This window comes from Periplaneta americana, chromosome 2 (genome assembly GCF_040183065.1).
Source record: "Periplaneta americana isolate PAMFEO1 chromosome 2, P.americana_PAMFEO1_priV1, whole genome shotgun sequence".
Taxonomy (NCBI): domain Eukaryota; kingdom Metazoa; phylum Arthropoda; class Insecta; order Blattodea; family Blattidae; genus Periplaneta; species Periplaneta americana.
This window is the reverse complement of record NC_091118.1, coordinates 9,624,638-9,646,475: the sequence shown is the minus strand read 5'-3', so window position 1 is coordinate 9,646,475 and position 21,838 is coordinate 9,624,638. Positions and strand designations below refer to the sequence as shown.

Here is a 21,838-nt window from a genome sequence, read left to right as displayed (position 1 = left end):
CAATTGTTTGTATGCATCTGAAGTCTGACTAGTGTAATATGTAGCTAGTCAGCGATGTATGCAATGGAGGGGAAATGAACTGGACAACCTACCCCATTATCTCCTGGCTTAGTTAACACATGGCTGATGTCTTATGGTGTAACGTATGAGGTTCCAACTTGTCTATTTAATTATTATATGCTACAAATATGAGTAAGGCCTCAAGATTGAGTACAACAATATTTAAAATATGCCCGTTCCTTAGCTTCAATTAACTTGCATTTGTTAACAGGATTCCGCAAAACATTTAATTTCTTATCTTGCTATGCAAACTGAAAAAATAACTCTTTACAGACATACAATTACTTGCATAGTTACACTAAAAACTACACACACTGGTTATCAAAGTGGGGGTCGTGACACACTGTGGGTCGTGTAAAGAGCTGAGGGGGTCGTGAAAAGATTTACGAAATAAAACAAAAATGTCTTATTAAATACATTTAGAAACATAAAGACAAAAAAACGTTAAAAATGAAAATAAAAAATTGCTAGTAATTATAAATTAAAAAAAAACTATTAATGTTATAAATGTGTCTGCGCTAGAGAATATATCTTCTCAAATCTGAACTCTATATTCAAAAGCTGTCACCATTTTCAATTTTTCACTTTTGGTTTGGTGGCAATCATAGACTAAGAACTTATTTGTCTTGCAAATGTTATAACAAATTAAGAAATGCTTTTCCAAACTCGAGGGATTCTTGAATTTTTTTGATCCAGAATTAGTCAAATAATAGGACAATATTGAATTTTGAAAGCATTCAGGATATGAAATTTTCCATTAAATGGTTTCATATGAGCTTCATTTTCGTATGACATGGAGGCAAATATTTAACTAAATAAATAGATTTTTGCCAAACAGTTACACAAAGTATGCAATATTTCAGACTATAAACATTTCTTCAATATTTATGGACAAGCGTCACTCTAAATATGCTAGATTTAATCTTGATTAATCGACCTCCAGCAGCCCAGCCTCTGACACATTTCCCTGTACACAGCGTTGGTGGAGGGGGCAATGTTCGGAGGGGTTCCTTCTCTGCACACCGGGTTCGACTCCGAGGCAGGCCGGTTATTAACACACAACAGACGGCTGATACAGTGAGCCGATTAGCATCTACCTTCCGTGACGTCATTCTTCAACTGCTCAAATAGCGGGAATGTAGAGTATGTTTGGAGGAATAAATGTATGAATATGTAGAAGGTTTAGTCCACAGCTCAGTGTTTCCATGGTAACTGAAATTAAAAGGAAAATACATTCTCGGAGCTGAAATATTTTATGCTTCCGAAGCGTCCTGCTTAGAGATCGAGAGTGGCTTTGTGACTTGGTGCTTCTATTTTCGGAGCTGGAGAAATGGGAGAAGCAGGAATTCCAGCCGCCATTCTTTGTCAGTTCCACACTGTTGTTAGCCTATATGAAGAAGAAGAAGAAGAAGAAGCTGTTGTTACACAGCCAGAACTTACCTTGTGAATTGAAAATGAAGTTATGTTAACACTGAGCGAAACGAAGAACGGTGCTACCAACAGTGACGGAGTTCTGGTCAATTCCGAACACAATCGTCCACAGACTTTGTACACGGCGAGAAAAGTGAAGAAGTTCGAACCAAAAACCACTTGGTTGAAATCGAGAATGAGTAGTGATGCAGCCCTGCTTCTGAGGAGTTATATAGTTCCTTATCTACCGGTTAACAAACAGCCAGATAAAGCTGTCAGACAGCTTACACAAGCAAGGAAGAGTGGATCATACAAGTGGCGTTTGAACACAGCAAATAGGAGAAAGGATTATTATTATGATTAATGTTATTATTAAATAAAGTTGCAATGTAACGCTAAGATAACGTAATGACCTTCATTTTAAAATAAATATTAATAAGATATCAGTAGAGATAAATCACGTGACTGGTACCACAAGTCAAGAACTTGTTATCGTGTCCAGAGCGAATGCCAGGAAATTATGTGTATTGCAGATATGGAATTCGATGTCAACAACAACAATGGTCAAACCCACACCATAACTCAGAGATACAAACTCAGATCAGATCGTTCCCCCTCAGACGATTCATACATGTTTCCGTAACTAATCTACATTCCGTCGTTTAACACTAATATTTTATAATTTAATTCACAGAGATAGATTCCCATACATTTGGAAATGACTGCAACTACAGGTAGGATTTTGGGAGACGATTTATGACTACAGAGTTTTCAACGTTGAAAGATCGTCTCACGGCTGTATTATTATTATTATTATTATTATTAGGCCCTATTATTATTATTATTATTATTATTATTATTATTATTATTATTAACCCGCCAGTGAACGTGGACAACAGAGACCGCCGTAAGTGGACGTTTAACTGACGTAATCTATTAGATGTTGCAACGCTGCTTCCTTAGTCGCGTGTCTAGTTGTGTAACAACAACCACTGCTTCGGTAGCATACTCTCTTATTGCACCCCTTCCCCTGCTTTCTCCTAACGAACATACAATAGGAAAGAGTTTCAAAGATGTAGGCCTTATTTTTATTTATTATTCATGTTAAATACATGTATTCAATTCCCTTTTACATCTCACATAGGCTATAAACAAGTTGTAGTAATAATATAAAACACAACTATATCTGCCTCAGCTAAAATTTCCACATTCGACTCCCATCCAGGGATATAGAAACTCCCCAGCCCGCACAGAAACAAGACAAATGAGCAACTCATCCCGCACGCTGATGCAGTGCAGAGGGATAAAATGCGCAATTTGGCCGACATGGCATTCTAGAATATACGAGGACTCCTCCGCAGCCCAACGCCAGACTTACACGTGGAAAATAAACAATATGGCGGACTATGTTACTTTTATTGCAGATAATAACACTGGAACGTCGTCACTGTGCTACAAGCAGGATGCGGGTTCGAACCCCGCCGAAGACGACGAATTTTAAGTGCTATGGAATCCGCAGCATGGCTTCATCGGGAGGCAAGTAAAGCTGTGCTCCCCTGTCGTAGATTACAGCACGTGACAGAACCCTGTTCTAGATACAGGGCTGCAGACTACATTATTGTAGGATATGCCAGGCGGCGCTGAATTTCGACTGTGAATATAAGCATTTGTTATTTTGTATATACAACAGATATGTACGCCTTTATATACTGAATTATAAGGAACATAAACAATTAGGATCACTGGAAGACTTATGAGTAGAATTCGTTGCATTGCCACACGCAGCATGCAATCAGGTTGCCGATGTACGGTAGTATAGAGGAGGTGAGCGACCGCCCGGTCTCGTAGTATAAGCAGTTCATGTTAAGAGATGTGACCGGTCCAAATAGAGCAGCTACAGCTAATGTGTACCTATGTAAGAACTTGATTTTTTATTACCGTGGTTGGAATAGTCAAAGCTTAACATTTGTTCAGTGCAGACAAGAATTCAATCAAACAAGCTACAGTGAGAGTGTTGCTGTTCCAAACAATTACCCCTGGAATACCCTTACCCCCGCAGCCAGTCTTGACCCGTTGGAAAACGTGGTTGGATGCTGTTAATTATTATGCAGAACATTACGGCAAAATAATGGAGGTAATTGATGAATTGGATAGCACAGACAGTTCCGCTGTTGCAGCTGTAAAATCATTGCCTTCTGAAGAGCTATTGGAAGATAATCTGTTCATTGATTCTGATTTTAAAATCGTGTCCAAAAGCATCACCCTGTTAGAATCGTCTAAACTACAACTCTCAGAAGCCCTTAATATAGTGGATGAAGTATCACAAACCGTTATCCAAAATAAAAATTCACTAATTTCAGAAAAAGTGAAATGTAAGTTGAGAAACATTATTGCTATAAATTCTGTCTATTCACAACTTCGTATTATAAATGATGTACTATCAGGTCACGACAAGACGTCTGAAGTTGGTGTACTAAAAAGTAGTGACTTTCCGTTCTTCAAATATGCACCTATGACATCGTGTGATGTCGAATGTACATTTTCCCAATACAAAAACTGTTTAAGTGACCATCGGAGGAGGTTCACTTTGCAGTCGCTCAAAATGTACGTAACTCTTCACTGCAATGCACATATTCAAGGATGATGTGAGTATATTACATTAAATTTTAAGAGTTAATATATCTTACTACAAAATAATTGTGTATTTATATGTTTAGACATTTCTTACTTCAATGATCATTCATTATATTTCTTGAATGCAGGATACAGGTTTTATCGTAACAGCAGTATACTGCTCAGTGTTTACATCAGAGGCATACTCCATCCGTTGCACGCCCCCTTCTCATACAGTCTATACCGCGCGCGTAGTAAACCTTACAATTCTCGTGGCAATTCCACGAAGTCTACTTATGAGCAAAGCTCGTATTTCGGTGTTGTTCCATCTAGCCCCTAGGGCCTAGAAAAGTAAATGCACAGAGATGTATTTTAAAAATTAACAACAATGGAATAAAATAAAAATTACAAAAAAATATTTATAGCATCTATATATAATTATTTAAATAGATCTAGAACTTATTCGCGGATATGTATTTTTTTATTACATTTAATACGAGAAAATGTTGAGAATTCGAGGTGCACTTTCGTTTGGCCTACGCTATTCCTGGTTACCAGCACCGGTATTTTATACGTTCAACACAATGTGAAAAATACTGAAAGATTATAGCAGAATTGAATTCTGTGTTTATTGTTATTCATTGTATTCTCGGAGTTTCATTCAGGAGTTGGAGCCAACTGTCATACCCTTATTCCAGGTTACCAGCACCGGTATTTTATATGTTCAACAGAATGTGAAAAATACTGAAAGATTATAGCGAATTGAATTAATAAAATAGAAACAATTGTAACAATCACACTACACGAATGCTCTTTTTGTCTGTTTCAAAACATTACAACAACGAATTTAGAATCAGAATCAGTTTCAAGTCAGCACTGAACGTGTTGTTTCGTGTTTTATGTGTTCATTGATCTATTTGTTTAGCGTTAGTTTAATTAAGCCCTAATCTGTTTCATAGTACAGGTTTTGGTTCATTGTTTATCAGTCTAAGTATTGTTAATATTCAGTGCGTAACAATTTCCAAGATCATACATTTCTTCAAAGGAAAAAGACAAAACATAGAACATAACGGTAGCGACCAAAGAACTTTAGGCCTATATAAAACATAGCCTATCGTTTACTTCCTTTTTATCAGAGTTGGGCATTTTCTAATGGATTACTTATCACACAACTTCACAATAATTAGGGGCTAACATTTAAAACAGTGGTGTCGATGAAGGGGAAATAGAAATGCCCAGGCTCCCCCCACCAGTACTTCCCAGGTACCGTACCTGCTCTGATCTGACAAGCTATGCTACAAGGAATGGCTTCAGTGGCGGACACTCAATGTCATGTACGAATCGTAATAATGTTTACAAACTTTATGTGTATTTGTAGTACGTAAATGTAATACAACAATATTAAGACTATAGCATATCAATACAATTATTCTGTTTTCTCTGGTGGTGATATGGGGGTCTTTGCAGCTGCGAGCCGGTCAATATCGGGCTGTAATTTACTAACACGTACACGCAATGTTGCAACTAGGTTAGAATCACTTATCCTCGATCTTCTGTTGTTCTTATTGTTATTCATAACTGAGAAGAACTGCTCGCAAACATGGGTTTCTTCAAACATGTCTAACATACGAGAGGCGAGATTCTTCAGATTAGGATACAAATATTTATCAATTAGTCTCCATAATTCTATCCCTAGTTTTCCACTGCTTCGTATCCGTGTATTATTCTGCATGTCAATGATCTCTAGCTGACAGTTCAGTGGAGCTTCTTTGGTTTGACTGCAAATGGATTTTCAAATATTATCATTTCCACATTCATTTCATTGATGTCATGAAACCTGGTTTCAAACTCAGAAAAAATCATTTCCAGAACAGGTTGGTATTTCGTAATAAATTAACCTTTTGGTTTACTAATGATTGAAGATGATGTAATTCTGCCTTCTGCAGCTGATGCAACCATAGCTTCAGTTTACCCATAAAGGACCTACTGGCATCTGCCATATCCACGATGGAGCGGTTTTTCCCTTGTAGAGCTCTATTTAACCGAATTAAATGATTACACAAATCCATTAAGAAGGCAAGATCCAAACTCCACTCGCTATCGGATATTTCGGGGATGGCAATATTGTGTCCCTTTAAGAAGGGGTCTACTTCCGCACGAATATTGTAGAAGCGATGAAGCATATGACCCCTGCTTAGCCACCGGACTTGGGAGTAGTAAGTTAAATCGTCATAATCACAACATATGTCGTGTAAATATTCTTGAAATTGTCGATGCCGCAGTGAATTAGCTTTAATTAAATTAAGAGCTTTTACCACTACTGACATTACGTTCGCTGAATTTGCTGATTTTGAACCTAGTGCTTCTCTGTGAATAATACAGTGTACCATTTTGACAGAATTTCTAGATATCCCTATTTCATTCAGAAATAATCCACGAGAGTGACCTATCATAGAGGGTGCTCCGTCCGTTGTTAATGATACCAATTTCTCCCACGATTGTTCATACTTGCAAGCAACCATGTGCAGTGCCTCAAAAATATCTTCACCTGACGTGTGTCCCTTTATGAGTAGTAGATCCAGGAATTCTTCAAATACATTTAATTCATTGTCTACCTAAAATATATAACTAATTGTGCTGTACGCTTAATATCAGTGCACTCGTGTAAGGCTAATGCGTACCACGTAAGACCTTTTATCATAGATCTTAATTGGTCTTCTATGTCGGAGTTGATTTCTGCTATTCTGGACACTATACTATCGTTCTTCCTAGGCTAAGTATTTTAAATGAATTAATCATAATGGGACAAATCTCCTCTGCTACGGTTTCAAATAAGCCTTTTGCGAATTCTCCATCTGAAAAGGGCTTGGTGTTTTCAGCTATCAGTTTCGCAACTCTATAGCTAGCACGCAGAATATTGACGGGTGAAATTTCCTGCTGGTCACGTGTTTTGCTACTATAGAAAGTCTTGTTTAGTTCATGGAGTTTTCTTTTCCATTGTGTACCTGACAGACTAGTACCATATTCTTGGTAATGGCTACTCCTGAAATTTATGTTGATATTGTACCTTGATAGTACATTCAACGTTTTAGAACATATTAAAAACATGGTTTATCTTCATGAAGCTCAAAAATGAATTCTTCCTCCCACTCGACGCGAAACAGAGCACTGGACATGTTCAAGCAACGCCACAGGTTGTTATTATACCAGGTGCAATGATGCACGACGTGATTGACAGGCTATAGTCCGCGACTGCTGGCAGGTCCCCTGCTTACGTCACATTTCGTGGAGGGGGTGAACAGAGGGGAAAGCACCGTCGTGCGCTAAACGGCATGACTGATTTAAAATAATGTTTCAAAATAATCTACGTCCAAAGTCTAATAGGACTTGCTATATATTTAATTTGTTTCCATAATTCGAATTTTTTATGGAAATTGTAGGACTACATGACAAAATTATGCCCCCCTCCCCACAAAACAAATTACATCTACACCGCCGGTAGGCCCTAGGTCTATTTCATAGACATGACTGAATTCGTAATTAAAATATAACAGTGCTTGTATGCGTGTCCAGTGATTTAATATGGAAACATCCTAAGCAAGGATGGCACTTTATGGCAAACACAAGACTTACTAGCCTACATGATAAAAATGATGGAAGACATCTTGTAAGAAATGAAAGAATAGAAATAGAAATATAACTAAAAACTTTAGGTAACATATTAGAAACATTGGGTCACTGGGTGAAAAGGAACTGAAGATATCGGATGATAGACGACATCAAGATATATGGATCATATGCGGAGACTAAGAGGAAGGCAGAAAATAGGAAAGATTGGAGAATGCTGGGTTTGCAGTCAAAGAACTGCCCCTACACAGAAAACTATTACGTAAATGCCTGATTTTTTTGACAAATCAACTTTAGTCCTGGATCGGACTTGTGAATTTATTTCCCCCAGTACGTCCAGGGGTGTCAAGAACGCCTTACTGCGACGCCTGGTTCCCAGATATTGACGGTTAAGAAAACATTGGGGTCATGGTGCCCATTTTCGAGTAGCCTTAATGGGTGGTTGGAGCGCCAACCGTATTGGAGACTTCATTATGAAGAAGGGACAGATATAATATGGACAATCCGTCGCTATTTCTTGATTTAATTTTTATCAATTGTCTACAGACAAATTTTGAAGGATATCCGAACATTTCCGGAGTCTTCGAAGCTAATCCACTGAGAGTTGAGTTGAACCCTTGGTGTTATGGATAGGGATCAAGGACCCGTTATTGTCTGCGTCCATCCAGATCCTTCTAGCCGGAGGTATTTCCGTACAAATGCTGGCGGAGGAAAAATGTAAAATCCTTGCCGCTTTTTGGGTTGATATCAACTTTCCGCGGGGATCGGAATTTTGTGAATTTCTTTGCCCAGAGTGCTTTTATATTGTCCACCGCTGTGAAGTAACAGTATGTGTGACAATGAAACTAGCAGGCACGAGTTCAAATCCAGGATGAGACAAGTTACCTGGTTGAGGATCTTTCTCACGTTTTCTTCAATCCGCTAAGCACAAACGATCGCTGATTTTATGAACCCTGCTATGTGGCAGTACAGAAAATAATTTTCCTTGATGAAGAAACAATTAATTAAATGTCAATAGGACTACACTGAACCTTTATGATGGCATTTGTGTTCAGCATAGTCACCAACGTTTTCTACCAAATTATTTCATATTCTTATGTAGGCTCATTGGTTATTTTTAATTAATTTTTTCTCTTCTGAAAAATTATGTAGTGTCTGTCACATAGCAGGTTTGATAAAATCAACGACGAAATGCTGGGTAACGTTCGGCGTGCATCTGGCTGGCATTATCACCTTCATCTCATTCAGACGCTAGGTAACCATAGCAATTGTAAACCGCCGTAAATTAAACCGATTAATACAGTCAACTACTGTTTTACAGCAGCTTTTAATAAGCTATATATTACGTGTATATTTTTGTTAATAACATGTTAGTTTAAACGCGATTTCTTCAATTTTTTTAATCGTTTATACGCCCTTTTCCTCAACACATTATGCACTTCTGCGTGAAATGTTTACCACATAATTCAGTTAACACTGTCATGTTGTAGATTCACCTTTATTCAATTTTCTTATGTCCTAAATTGTTGAACTTTATTTAAAAAAAAGTCTGAAAATTTGTAAAAAAAATCATATTTTTCTAGTCAATATTTACAAATCTAAACAACTTTCCATTTTGAAAGCCAATTCTTCAGGGAACTGTTCCCGTTTTCGTTCATGGTCTGGGACTTCGGTTAAGTTCAGATTTAAACTTCACATGACACAGCATAATCGTCCTGTCCACCATAACCTACCATCTCCTGACTTAGTTGCCTCATGAGTGATGCTTTATTGCTTTCACTCATAAGCATCAAACGTCCCTTCGAACTGCTGACTAAACATACATAGGCCTGGACTAACGTAACTCCGCCTTCCAAGGATACATCCTGCCTTCACATGCGTAAGATGGGTTATCTAACTTTAAGGCGCCCTGAATAATTCCGCTCTGAATGACGTTGGTACTAGATCAGGATGCGGGGCTGACTGTCAGACACATGAAAACGGTTTCACGTAGCAACCAGGCCAGCCGCAAAGGAAATGCAGGACTGAAGCATTTCTGTTCAGCATAACAATTGCTCGTTTGATTATACACCGAGGAACGAAAAAGAATTTTTGTTTGTCTCAGAAACAAAAATATGTGATTCTGATAGGATTTTTTAAAGTATGTTTGAGAATAAGGCTTATGAAAAAATTTGGGGATAAGAGGGATAAAGTTACAGCAGAATAGAGAAAGGTATGCAAAGCAGAAATACGTGCATTGTAATCTTCAAACAAAATAATTAGGAGTATTAAATCCAGACGTTAGACAGGGCAGAGCATGTAGCACGTACCATGGCCTATGCACGAATACTGAAACGCGTACAAGTTAGTGGGACAACTGAGCCTGGGGGAGAAAGACTTTTGGGGAGGACGAGACTTAGAAGGGAGGATAATATTAAAATTGGATTTGAGACAGGTGGGATATGATAAGGCCTGGATTAATATTGCTGAGGATAGGGACTGATGGCGGGCTTATGTGAGGTCTGCAATGAACCTCCGGGTTGTTTAAAAGCTATTTGTAAGTACTCTACACGCTGTCTGATGTCGCTGCTTTTATTCTCTACAGAACCAGTTTCCCTAAATTTTTAACGGAATTCTTCATACTGATTATGCGGAAACCCAACGTCACGAAATTGCACAAGCAAGCCCTTGAAAGTAAGTAAGTAAGTAAGTAGGCCTTCCGATTTAATCCAGCCTCTTATATGAACATCTTTCGTTGGTCGTCGTCTTCCTCTCTCCGCTTGTGGCCTTATGCAGACGTGGTACGCTACGACTGAAAATAAGGAAGCCACAACCACTGGAAGGAGCTGGTGGAAGGACGGTGTGTTGGGCTGTGCAGTGGCGGACTGTAGTCTGTTCTGTTTATAAGTATCTTTTAAATAATAAACATGTTCAACACGATTTATAGCATTATAGCAAGTAAGGGAACTCTTTAGTGAGATATCATAGAACAGAAGTTACAGGCGTACCACATTGCAAACTGGAAGTTTACCTCGAAAACATACGTAGGCTATAGGAAGTTGCCATGTCTAACATAGGCCTAATATTTTGCGAACAGGCTAACTTGTTGCAGAACAAAGTTTCTTCAAAACCGTCATTTTTCAATCCCAGATTTATTCTCGTGTTAATCAGGACTACACCGATTGACAGTGGAAGTTGGGGGGAGGGGGACACACGGAAGAAGCGGATGTCCGTACCACATACTGACGTCGGCAGTGGAGGTGAATGGAAACAATAATTAGGCTGAATTACGTCTGATGTTAATTATGTAAACTATGTACGATCACTGAATAGCCAACAATATCTCAGGGGTGTTCAATGTTCTGTATTATAAATGTAAATGTTTGATTCCGTAGACAGGGATGTACAGGGAAACGCCGTTTACTACTGGTAGGGCTTTGTTAGGCCTAGTAGATAAGTTATCCTCTTTCCATGTCAGTCTTTGAAGTTATCAGTGGCGTATTTTATGGACTTAATTAATACAAGTTTGTAGGGGAGGATGTCGAGTTCGTGTAGAAACAGTGATGCCAACGGAAATGTTTTCTTCTCATATTGCGAATAAATATAGGCATAAAAATTAGCCGCAGTATTGATGTGCGTGTGAGGAACAGGAGCAGTAACGGCAGTCAGTGGCGTATCAAGGTCATCGGACAGGACGAGGCGACATACTTACTGTGCTTGAAATAGTGCAGATGAGATGCTGATGGATCAGTGGCGTATCAGAATAACAACAATCCAGTATGCTTTAGACAAACAGTGATACCAACATAAACAATTTTAACATATTTTATTTGGACACTGAGCACAGAAATTTGAACAATAATCATAAAGACAATCGACTATTGATTACAGTAATAATAATAATAATAATAATAATAATAATAATAATAATGATAATAATAATAATAATAATAATAATAATAATATTCACAAGGTATCAGTGGCGTGTCAAGCTCCAACCACAACAAAGCCACACAACACGAGAGTAACGACAGCCTAGAGCAATGAAGTAACAGCATTACATGCAGAGCAGTGATGCCAACACAACACATTCCCGCTGATTACTGTGGTATAATGGTATTGCTGTCGTGTTGGCAGCACTGCGCCTGCTCAGCCCTGCAGCATGGCCGCCACTTCTGTGCGCCTGTTCTCACACGCCAGGTCCAGGGCCGTCCGTCCCTGCTTATCCCTCGCCCCCCGCTCAGCGCCATGCTGCAACAGCAGCTGCACCACTGGGGCGCGGCCACCCCATGCTGCACAGTGCAGTGCAGTCCACTGGTCTGCATCATCACGCTCGTTGGGCCGCGCCCCAGCTGCCAGCAGCAGCTCACACACTGCAGGGTACCCATTGAGTGCAGCCACATGCAGAGCAGTGCAGCCAAATGGTCCTCCCTTCACATCCGGCCGCGCCCCGGCAGCCAGCAGCGCCCTGCACGCATCCTGGCGGCCTTCCTCTGCAGCCAGCCGCAAGGGCGTGCAGCCATAATGATCCTCGGCGTTCACCGGGCTGCCTGCATCCAGGAGCAGCTGCACCCTGTGTGTGTCCCCCCGCTCCGCTGCCCGGTGTAGCTCAGTCCTGCCTTGGCTGTCCTTCTGCTGCAGGTTGGGCCCGACCTCAGCCGCAGCTCTGAGCTCCTGCAGCAGACAAAACAATCTGGTCAGAGGAAGCTCAGTCAGCTAGGTGACAGTTCACTAGGCTGAGTGAAGCTGATGGTAGTAGTAGTGACAGTAGCAATAACTACAGTAATGTGAGTAGTAGTGACAGTAGCCATAAATACAGTAATGTCAGTAGTAGTGACAGTAGCCATAAATACAGTAATGTCAGTAGTACTGACAGTAGCCATAACAACATGAATGTCAGTAATAGTGACAGTAGTAATGGCAGTACTAATAATGGTGGTAGTGGCAGTTCTAGTCTGAAAACTCAAATTAAGTTTGCTCTCCAAGTGCAGCTGGTCGCAATCTCTGTTGTAACAGTTTGTATCAATCATTGCTCAGTAACTGTAACCATGGCAACAGCTCACACTTACTGCTGTCTTCTGGCGCTCCGCTTGCAGTTCGTCCGCCATTTCCTTCAGTTCCTCCCCCTTCGCTTGCAGTTCTTCTCGCAGAGCCCGCAGTGCTTCCTCCTTACTCTGTAATTAAAAACAAATCTGGTTGAGAAGAACCTCAGATGCTGATAACTGGACTAGAAACATGACTATGATGATGATGATGATGACGATGATTTTATAATACTAATAATATTATAACTAATATTCCTTTTATCATTACTAAAAAAAGCAAAGACTGAATGGAGCTCGTAAAATCCCTCGTAAAGGTTAAAGGTAAAAGAGAGGACAGAAACGATACGATAAAAGAACTTAAATGGGACACTTTGGAGAACAGACGTAGGAAAAGTGGAATAACGTCACTGTATAGAGCACATCTAGGTCAGAAAGCATGGGTAGACATAACGGCTCGGTTAGAGAAGCCAACGTAGTATAGTAGCATTCTTATTGTGTTGTGTATAACTTATAACTGTATTAAGTATTGTAGGGGAGAGTTGCGTAATTTGTACCGTTGCCTAAATTGTACCATCGTCTTGAAAATTAGTTCCTTGATAAGTGTTGCCATCTACGTCACACATTGTGAACTACATCTACAAATATGTCATTTTATGAGAGACGAAGGCTGTGGGTTGTGAAGTGAGAAAACTTGGTTTAGGTAGTTTCAATCTAGTTTCTGCGCTACCTGGCTACAACAATTACTTCCGAAAGCCAAGTGGAAGTCCACAATGCTATATATTATTTAAAACTACATTTATATATTGTAACTGTCATTAAGTTACTGACTTCTGTTAGGAACCGTTAAGCAGCAAGAATTTAACAAAGAAAACATGGCGAGGTTGCGTATTTTGTACCGGCTTCAGTTTCCTATAACGTACCGGTACAATATAGGGAACTTTCATTATAAATGTAAGTATGAAATTATAGTGACGTATGAAGAAAAATATACCTAATTTAAGTCAGCAATTATAATTTATTAACTTCTAATCATTCTAATATGAATATAATACTATAATTTTTATTTTAGGAAATAAAACACATTCAATTCTGAATTTAAAATAGTCATGTCAGACGTTCATTACAAATAATAAAAATTAGTGACAAAATAGCATAAACACGATAAATTATGCATTTAGAATTTAATCGAATAATTTCCACATTTCATGTTCTGGCGTTTTTAAGTTTCTTCCTTTGTAACAAATTATAATTGCATTTTACATTAATTCCAGAATGGCAAAAATCTTGCTGTTGCTGCATATATGAATGGCGATCATGCAATAAATGAATGTGCCCGAATGTACAATGTGCCTAAGCCTACAATACTAAAACATGCGAAAAACAAAAACGTAAATGCTATTGGAGATGTTAAATCGTTTGGAAGAACCGCAGTGTTTTCGGCAGAAATTGAAAATGAACTTGAAAATCACATTCTAAAGTTTGAATAAATGATATTTGGATTAACTCCAACAGATGTTAGGAAACTTGCTTTTGATGTAGCTCAGAGAAATGGACTGCCACTTAATTTCAATCGTGAGAAGGACCAAGCATTGAAGAAATGGTATTATGCACAGCCTATCTGAAGAGGCATCCCAAATTGTGTAGGCAGACAGAGGCAACATCCATGGCTCGAGCGAAAGAGTACAACAAGGAACGCGTCTATGAATTCTTCGATCTGCTGGAAAACAGTGAAAGATACAAATTGGCATCCACGAGAATTTTCAATGTGGACGAAAGTGGCTTCTCCACAGTGCAGAAGAAGACACAGAAAATCGTAGCGAGGAAAGGCAAGAAAGAAGTGGGTGTGATATCGAGCGGAAAAAGGAGTGAATACAACGATGTGCCAGTGCATCTGGTCAATATGTTCCTCCCATGAATATGATCTGTCTGTTGGTGCTCCACACGTCATTTTTATTACAGTTTCAGAAACTGGCTACATCAACTCTGAATTGTTCGTCAAATGAATGCAACAATTCATTTCCTCCGTCCATCCTCCCAAAGAAAGGCCAGTATTGCTATTGCTTGATGGACACACCATCCTCAGCAAGAACTTTGATGCCCTGATGTATGTGGCACAATTTAGGAAACCAGTTGCCTAATTTGTACGCATTGCAGACATTTAGAAAACTGAACGTCATGACTTTATGTTAACTTGAAGTAAACTTTTCTTTTTAGGAAAATCCTCCCCACATACCAGGAATTAAGATGTCGCTATTGAAATGATTCAACATTTGTCAGTTAAAATTAGAAAAAATAAAATGTGTAAAATGGTACAAATAAGGCACCTCTCCCCTATAATTGTGTTGTGTATTGTATAATTGTATTGTAAATTGTAATTTTATTGTGTATTGTTTATATTGTGTATACCACTGCCACTGGGTGCTGCCCACTTGCAGTGTAAATAAATACACACGTACAAACTGTAACCATGGTAACAGCTCACACTTACTTCTTCCAGCTGGCGCCTCATCTCCCGCCCAGCCTCCAGTTCTTGTCTCAGCTTCCCCAGCTGATCCTGGTAACTCTGTAATATAAACAATTCTGGATTAGAGAAAGCTCAGCTGGTTAGGAGATAGTCTGACTTGAAGCAACAGGTTTCATGAAGGAATCAAGCTGATGGCCGGTATACAGCATCAGGAAATGACACAACAGCTACCAACATATAATGTTTGGATAAAGGCTTTCAGATATTGCCAGTAATATTACTGTCACTACATTGTGATATATAATGTAGTACTCATATTTATCATTCAATTAAGTGCCTATTTGAACACACCTTAGCGTCTGCATGTCTGCCTATTTTAAAGTTTTTCGTGCTTACTGCTCCAGCCTTTAATGTACCCTTAACTGTCCAATTACTGTAACCATGGTAACAGCTCATCACTTACTTTTTCCTGCTGGAGCCGCAACTGGTGCTCTCCTTCATATTTCTGCCTCAGCTCTACTTTCTCCTGTAACCACAAAGGAATCAGGTTCAGACGTAGCTCAGTCAGTAAGGTGGCAGTACGATGAGAAACAGAATAACTCACAACCAACTACTGAATGTATTGCACTAAACAACACAACATTTCTAATTCTATCTTTCGCATTATATACATGGCTACAAATTTGTCTTAAATATTTTTCAATTTTCGTCGTCACCCATTTTCTGAATGTCTGGTAGTAGCAAATAGTTCTGTGGAATAAAACCTTAACTGTGATCTAATATAAGTTGTTCAGCAGTATCTGTAAATATGGCAACAGCGGATCTCTTACCCTTTCCGATTCTTCTTTCAGCTTTTCCAGTTCAGCCTGTGTTTCTCTTAATTCCCCCTCTCTCAGCTTCAATTCCTCCTTCAGCTCCTCAATGTTGTTGCTGCTCCCTACTTTTTCCTCTTCCTTCCTTGCCTCCAGGCCATGCAGGGACCGCGAGTCCAACCTCTCCTTGAGGACCCTCACCTCCTCTATTAGAGGAAGCAGCAGACGAACCTGTCCCTCCAGGGTCTTCACACGCTGCTTGAGGTCGGGAATAGGATTCGGTTTAGCCATCCTGCACACCAGAAAGCAAGAAAACAGTGAAACCTACAAATACTATTCAAAAGTCACTTCCGTTAACACGTACTCCAATGATCTTACAGAAACTGTAATGAATGGGTGCAATGCAGCTTTCAAAGTTATATCTGTCCATCAAGTAATTCGTGTTGCTCAAATATGTTAGCAATACCGTAAAAATTCGTTCTCAAAATATTAGATTAGAAAAATAATACAGCTTCACTGACTGACAAATACCAATGTTTATCCTCAGAATATCACGGAAGGGAGAAGATTAGACACATTTCCACTTTTAGATGAATCGCTTCTAGGTTACTTTAACATTTACTACTCATTTTCTTTATTTGCAATTCAGTACAAACTTGACATAATTATAGAGAGTTGCAACAAATTTCATGTCCGTGGAAAACAACAGTTGCTCATTACACATGTTGCACTGTCAGCAGTGTTAGAACAATACCATAATCAGCACGGGCTGACGTTGGTAACATTTTACTTTTAATCTAAGAATTTGCAGACTTTGTTGATAAGTACATAAATCCTAATGATTGATATCTAGTTGTAAGACTCACAGTTTTTAAGATCAATTTCGTCACTTTTGGACTGTTTCGTTTTTAGGCTAATTTTTTTCAATTTTGGTAGTACATTCTTGGCCATTTTTGCGACTTTTGATATTACTTTCAATTTTTGTTTTCACTTAAATTTAACATAATTGAATTTTATTTTATTTTGTACTTCACTTGCCGTCCTCATTTACAGCTAGGGCAGGATGGAATATATTTTTCATGGAAGAGCAATTCAAGAACAGACGATAAGCTTGATTCCTTGAACAGTCCCAAGGATTTAGAGAGAGAAAACTGTACAAATCAATCACCTGTTTCTTATTTTACAAATAGAATGCCCACAAACTTCATAAAGTATCAGGACTTTCCAGGATTCTGTAAATTCTGTTCAGATAACGATATTCTCCATTGCATGATGAGTTTTATTTCCACACTCCTCATCTTAGCAACAAATAGCAAACTTGCTATCGAGAATGAAGTTGAAAAGTAATCATCAGCACAGTCAGTAACATTACCACAAACTGTAACAAGTCACAGTAACTCATCAGAATTTTTCAAAGAATTGTGCGATGTTCTAGATTCATTGGATATTCCTCTTGGAAATTAAATAACACAAAACTGACGGTAATTGTGCAATGCAACAGCGGACAATCAATTCTTAGTAATTCACATATCATCTTCATAATCCATAACATAGACTGGTTGTTCATGATACAGCATGCTGTACTTGTGCAAGAGCACAGCCATTCGGCTACCCAATCATTCACAGAATAGAAGTGATAAGCACAATAAACCTCAGGCTGCAGAGAGAGAGAGAGAGAGAGAGAGAGAGAGAGAGAGAGAGAGAGAGAGAGAGAGACAGAGACTTAAGAAATTATATTCTGCAGTGCTGCGAATGCAATGCAGAATGAGACGGCAAATTGAAATAGTGTGATTTTATGTCATTTTCTATTTAGTATGTGTTAGTAAAATATATGTTTTATCTGGGAATATTGGCAACTTAAATTAGCCAGCTATAAAATATCGGTAGGCGCCATTTGCTACGTCTACGTTGTTTTCCATGACGTTATATAGAATTCGTTTTTTTTTAGCATTTGAAAGTTACACCTAATAAGTTACAATTTTTCTTTTCTTCGTTGGCTTCTGTGTGATGTATATAGTGACAAACACGTGGTTTTAATTTGCAGCCACAAATATTTTCACCATAAAAATAGTTGACACTTACCTGTAACTTATATTGGTAATTTGCTAGGAGACGTCGCTGCATGTAGACCACTTTTACACTAAACCTAAAATTTGTTTTCGCAAGATATACTAAAACACTAACCTAACCTAACCTAACCTTTTCCTTAATCTGTGACAGGTTACGTTAGGTTTGGTTAATGTTTTGGTATACGTCGTATACACTAAGGTTAGGTATAGTGTAAAAGTGGTCTATATGCAACGACGTATCCTAGCAAATTACCTTTATATATTCTAATGCACTGTTCTAGTTTTCCCCCTCCTATTTCTTACAAATGTAACACTCAAGAGGTCCAGGATACAATATGAAAAATGACCACTTTCCTAGTAATTCGTCCTGGACCCCTCGCATATTATATTAGTAACTATAACAAGAGAGGAGGAGGGCTAAAACAGTGCATTACAATAGGATATAAATAGGGAAACAGGCCTATGTATGAAACGAATTTTATGTTCAAAGTAGCCTATTTGTGGCTGCAAACTAAAACCACGTATTTAATCACTATATAAACATCTCACATAAGGTAATGAAATAAAAAATGTGCCTTCTTTGGTGTAGCCCTAGCTTAGATGTTCCCCCCCCCCCCGAGAAATCAACGCAGAAATAATTATTCAAACACAGTTTTGCGTTTACCCATTGGCGCAGCCACGGAGAGGAGTGGTTTGGCTAATGAAACTTTTGTTTCTCAATTTATGGGTAATATTCACAGTATTATACAACCAGCGAGGTAATTTGCTACGAGACGTCCTTGCATATAGACCATTTTTACACTGAACCTAAATTTGTTTTTACAAGATATAGTAAAACCCTAAACTAACCTACCTTTACCTTAATCCGTAACAGGTTACGTTAGTGTTTTAGTATACGTTGTATACACTAAGGTTCGGTTTAGTGTAAAAGTGATCTATATGCAACGACGTCTCCTAGCAAATTACCTTCTTGGCTTTGTTGTGTGTATTAGCAATATCCTGTCATGGCAATCAAATAGGCCTAAGGAAGATTGATTCACAATATAGGCTGTAAACGGCCTTGATTTAAGCAGTGTCGTGTTCTTGGAAGCATGTGTCTCATTTTAGCACCCTCTCCTCTGTCCCTAATTAAAATCCACTGCCTTTAACGTTACAATGCAAGAAATTGTTAAATATTATTTCGTACACTTCAATCTTATAATCCAAGAAATATTTTCTCTGAAAACAGCAAGAATCGTTAATATTAAGATCGACCAAATACTTACTTGGAAGGTTAGGAAGACACAAAATACAGTAACTACTAAAACAAAACGGTTTAACTAATTATTTATATGATATCACAACAATCCACGTATTATTGGAAAACAAAAGCGACAAATAAAATGTCAGAATGAAAATAAAACACTAGTCTATTTGACAACGAATAATAACATAAACTTCCTCTTCCCTACAATTGCCACGTACACAAAACTTAGATACAATGCTGCCAACGCTAATAATGTAAAGTAATTTCCATAAAGATGAAATGGAAGAAAACTAGATAAGTGGAAGGACTGAAACGTGATTATTTTTCATTAATCAAAAGTGCAAGGCATTAAAATGTTACAGGAGACGCTATTAGTGATAATATTTTATATATCTATTATTATCTGCCCTTATATTGGCAATGCACATTGACTAATAAATAGCCGCATATCGGCTTTTTTTCTTCCACAAGATGGCGGACTCACACACCACATCGTTCGATGTTCCTGTAATAGATGGCAGTACAGTGTCTTGAACCAGAGACATCTGCTGCCATAGGGGCAAAATACTCCAGATCCACAAGAATAACAATGCTGTACCTTCCTGGAGCTATTTGAACAGCATTGCTTTTAAACCACTACAGGTTGCACAAAACAAAGCTCTATACTGATTCATGAGTCTGACTGGTTTACTAGAACATCTCAAATACATTAAGAACTCACTATGCCATATATACGTGCAGTTTTTATCAAAATTATAAGGAAGTTTTACAATAGACTTCAAAGAAGCCCAAATTATTTCATTAAAAGAATTGGGGACTATAATGTAGAGGACTTCAGACAGTACGAAATGCCGAATAATCTCACTGGTGGTCTTGTGATACAGTGTAAGGAAGCACAAACAAATTTCCAAACATTTTCAGGGACATTGACGTCTTCGAATTTGTGCGAAGAAGAGATTCTGTGAACTAACAACACAAGGAACAACATAATAGTGCAGTCGGGGACCCATGAAGTCCGATACTGCATCAAAATCCAAGAAGAATTAAAAAAATAATAACAATTTGAACTATCTCATCCAATCTTCTAAAAACACTGTTTCGGAATTTAATTTTTACCTCTTGTCTTGCTCCGAACTAAAAATAGGTGAATATTACTAATATGTGTATCCTAAATCTGAATTTAAAATCCAAATTTCCCCATCACGTACTATTTTCCGGGGAAAGTGAATTGAATTTTTTACGAAAAAAACGTTTTTTTTTTTAATTTATCACAGCTACTGATAAAATTACAACACACTAGAGATTGAAAATTTATCGTAATACTTGAAAAATGTGTACTAGATACAAAAATGATGTTACATAGTATAAAACACAAAAAACACAACACAAAAATATTTCTTGCGTATAATGAAAAAAATCTCGGAATTTGAACGTACATTTAAAATAATTTTCTGAATGATTCTAGACAAACATTTATCTTACAGGAGCTGTCTGCAGAACAATCACTGGTGCACACTACCTCCCGCACAATGTCAAACTCTACTATGAACTTCATATACCCTCCCTGGTTGACCATATTCAAAATATACAGACTACATACAGGAATAAGCTACTTCTTCATGCCAACCCTTTACTAAGAGACATAACATAAATTCAGACAAATACCTCCGTCTTGATGGTCTTATTAATAAATTTTCTTGAACATAGCCTATTTATATTTCAATTTGTATAATCATATTTTTGTAAAATCAAGGGTCAAAGTTGACCTGGAACTTTTAATAAAAACATACTTAAAAAGGAAAAAAGTTTTCTACCGGTGTCAAAGGGCATAATAGGACAAAAACAAAATATTAAAAAGCGAAATAAAATAATAGGACAAAAATAAAATATTAAAAAACGAAATAAAATAATGCAAGAAAAAGAAAATAATAAAAAACTGAATACGGTAATAAAAACCGAAATGAAATAATAAAGACCGACAGAAAATAGTAGAAAACGAAAAAAAAAAAAAAAAATGACAAAGATCGTAAATAAAAACTAAATGTAGTATTAAAAACGATATAACTTAATAGAAACGTAATAGAATAATAAAATACGAAATCTAAATAATAAGGAAAGAAATGCAATGATGGAAAAACGAGAGAAAAAAAACCTAATAAAATAATGAAGAACAAAAATTTAAAAACAAAATCAAATATTAAAAAAGAAATGAAACGATGAAAAACGATAAAATGATAAAAATCGGAATAAAATAATACAACACGAAATCAAAAATAACTGTAAATAAATGACAAAAAGCTATTATGAAAGGTTGTATAAAAGCTTATATTCTTAAAAAAAAAAAAAAAAATAAGATTAAAATATTTTGTCTAATAAAATCCTTCTGCATAATAATTGGATTACAATATAGAAATAATATTAATAGAATTCCATTTCATCCTTCCTTTACAAAAATTGAATAGCCGCCCAGAACAAGGTTGTAACCAGCAAATGCGAAATTCTTCAAAAATGAG

The 21,838-nt window shown here is 37.6% G+C and overlaps 1 protein-coding gene across 11 annotated transcripts in view; it reads right to left on the bottom strand.

Annotated features, from left to right (window-relative positions):
- LOC138712887 (M protein, serotype 2.1-like) overlaps positions 1–21,838 on the bottom strand; it is a 63,430-nt gene that overhangs the window by 28,644 nt on the left and 12,948 nt on the right. For 7 of the 11 annotated variants that reach the window (XM_069844637.1, XM_069844639.1, XM_069844633.1 and 4 more), the window contains 3 exons: positions 16,029–16,302; positions 15,662–15,724; positions 15,223–15,297 (listed from right to left, as the gene is read on the bottom strand). In XM_069844637.1, the coding sequence (XP_069700738.1) occupies positions 15,223–15,297; positions 15,662–15,724; positions 16,029–16,301 (411 nt within the window). In that variant the 5' untranslated portion in view covers position 16,302. Of the gene's footprint in view, positions 1–1,500; positions 1,683–15,222; positions 15,298–15,661; positions 15,725–16,028; positions 16,303–19,344; positions 20,575–21,838 lie in introns of those variants that run through there. The other 4 variants (XM_069844643.1, XM_069844657.1, XM_069844638.1 and 1 more) reach the window with 3 other exon arrangements.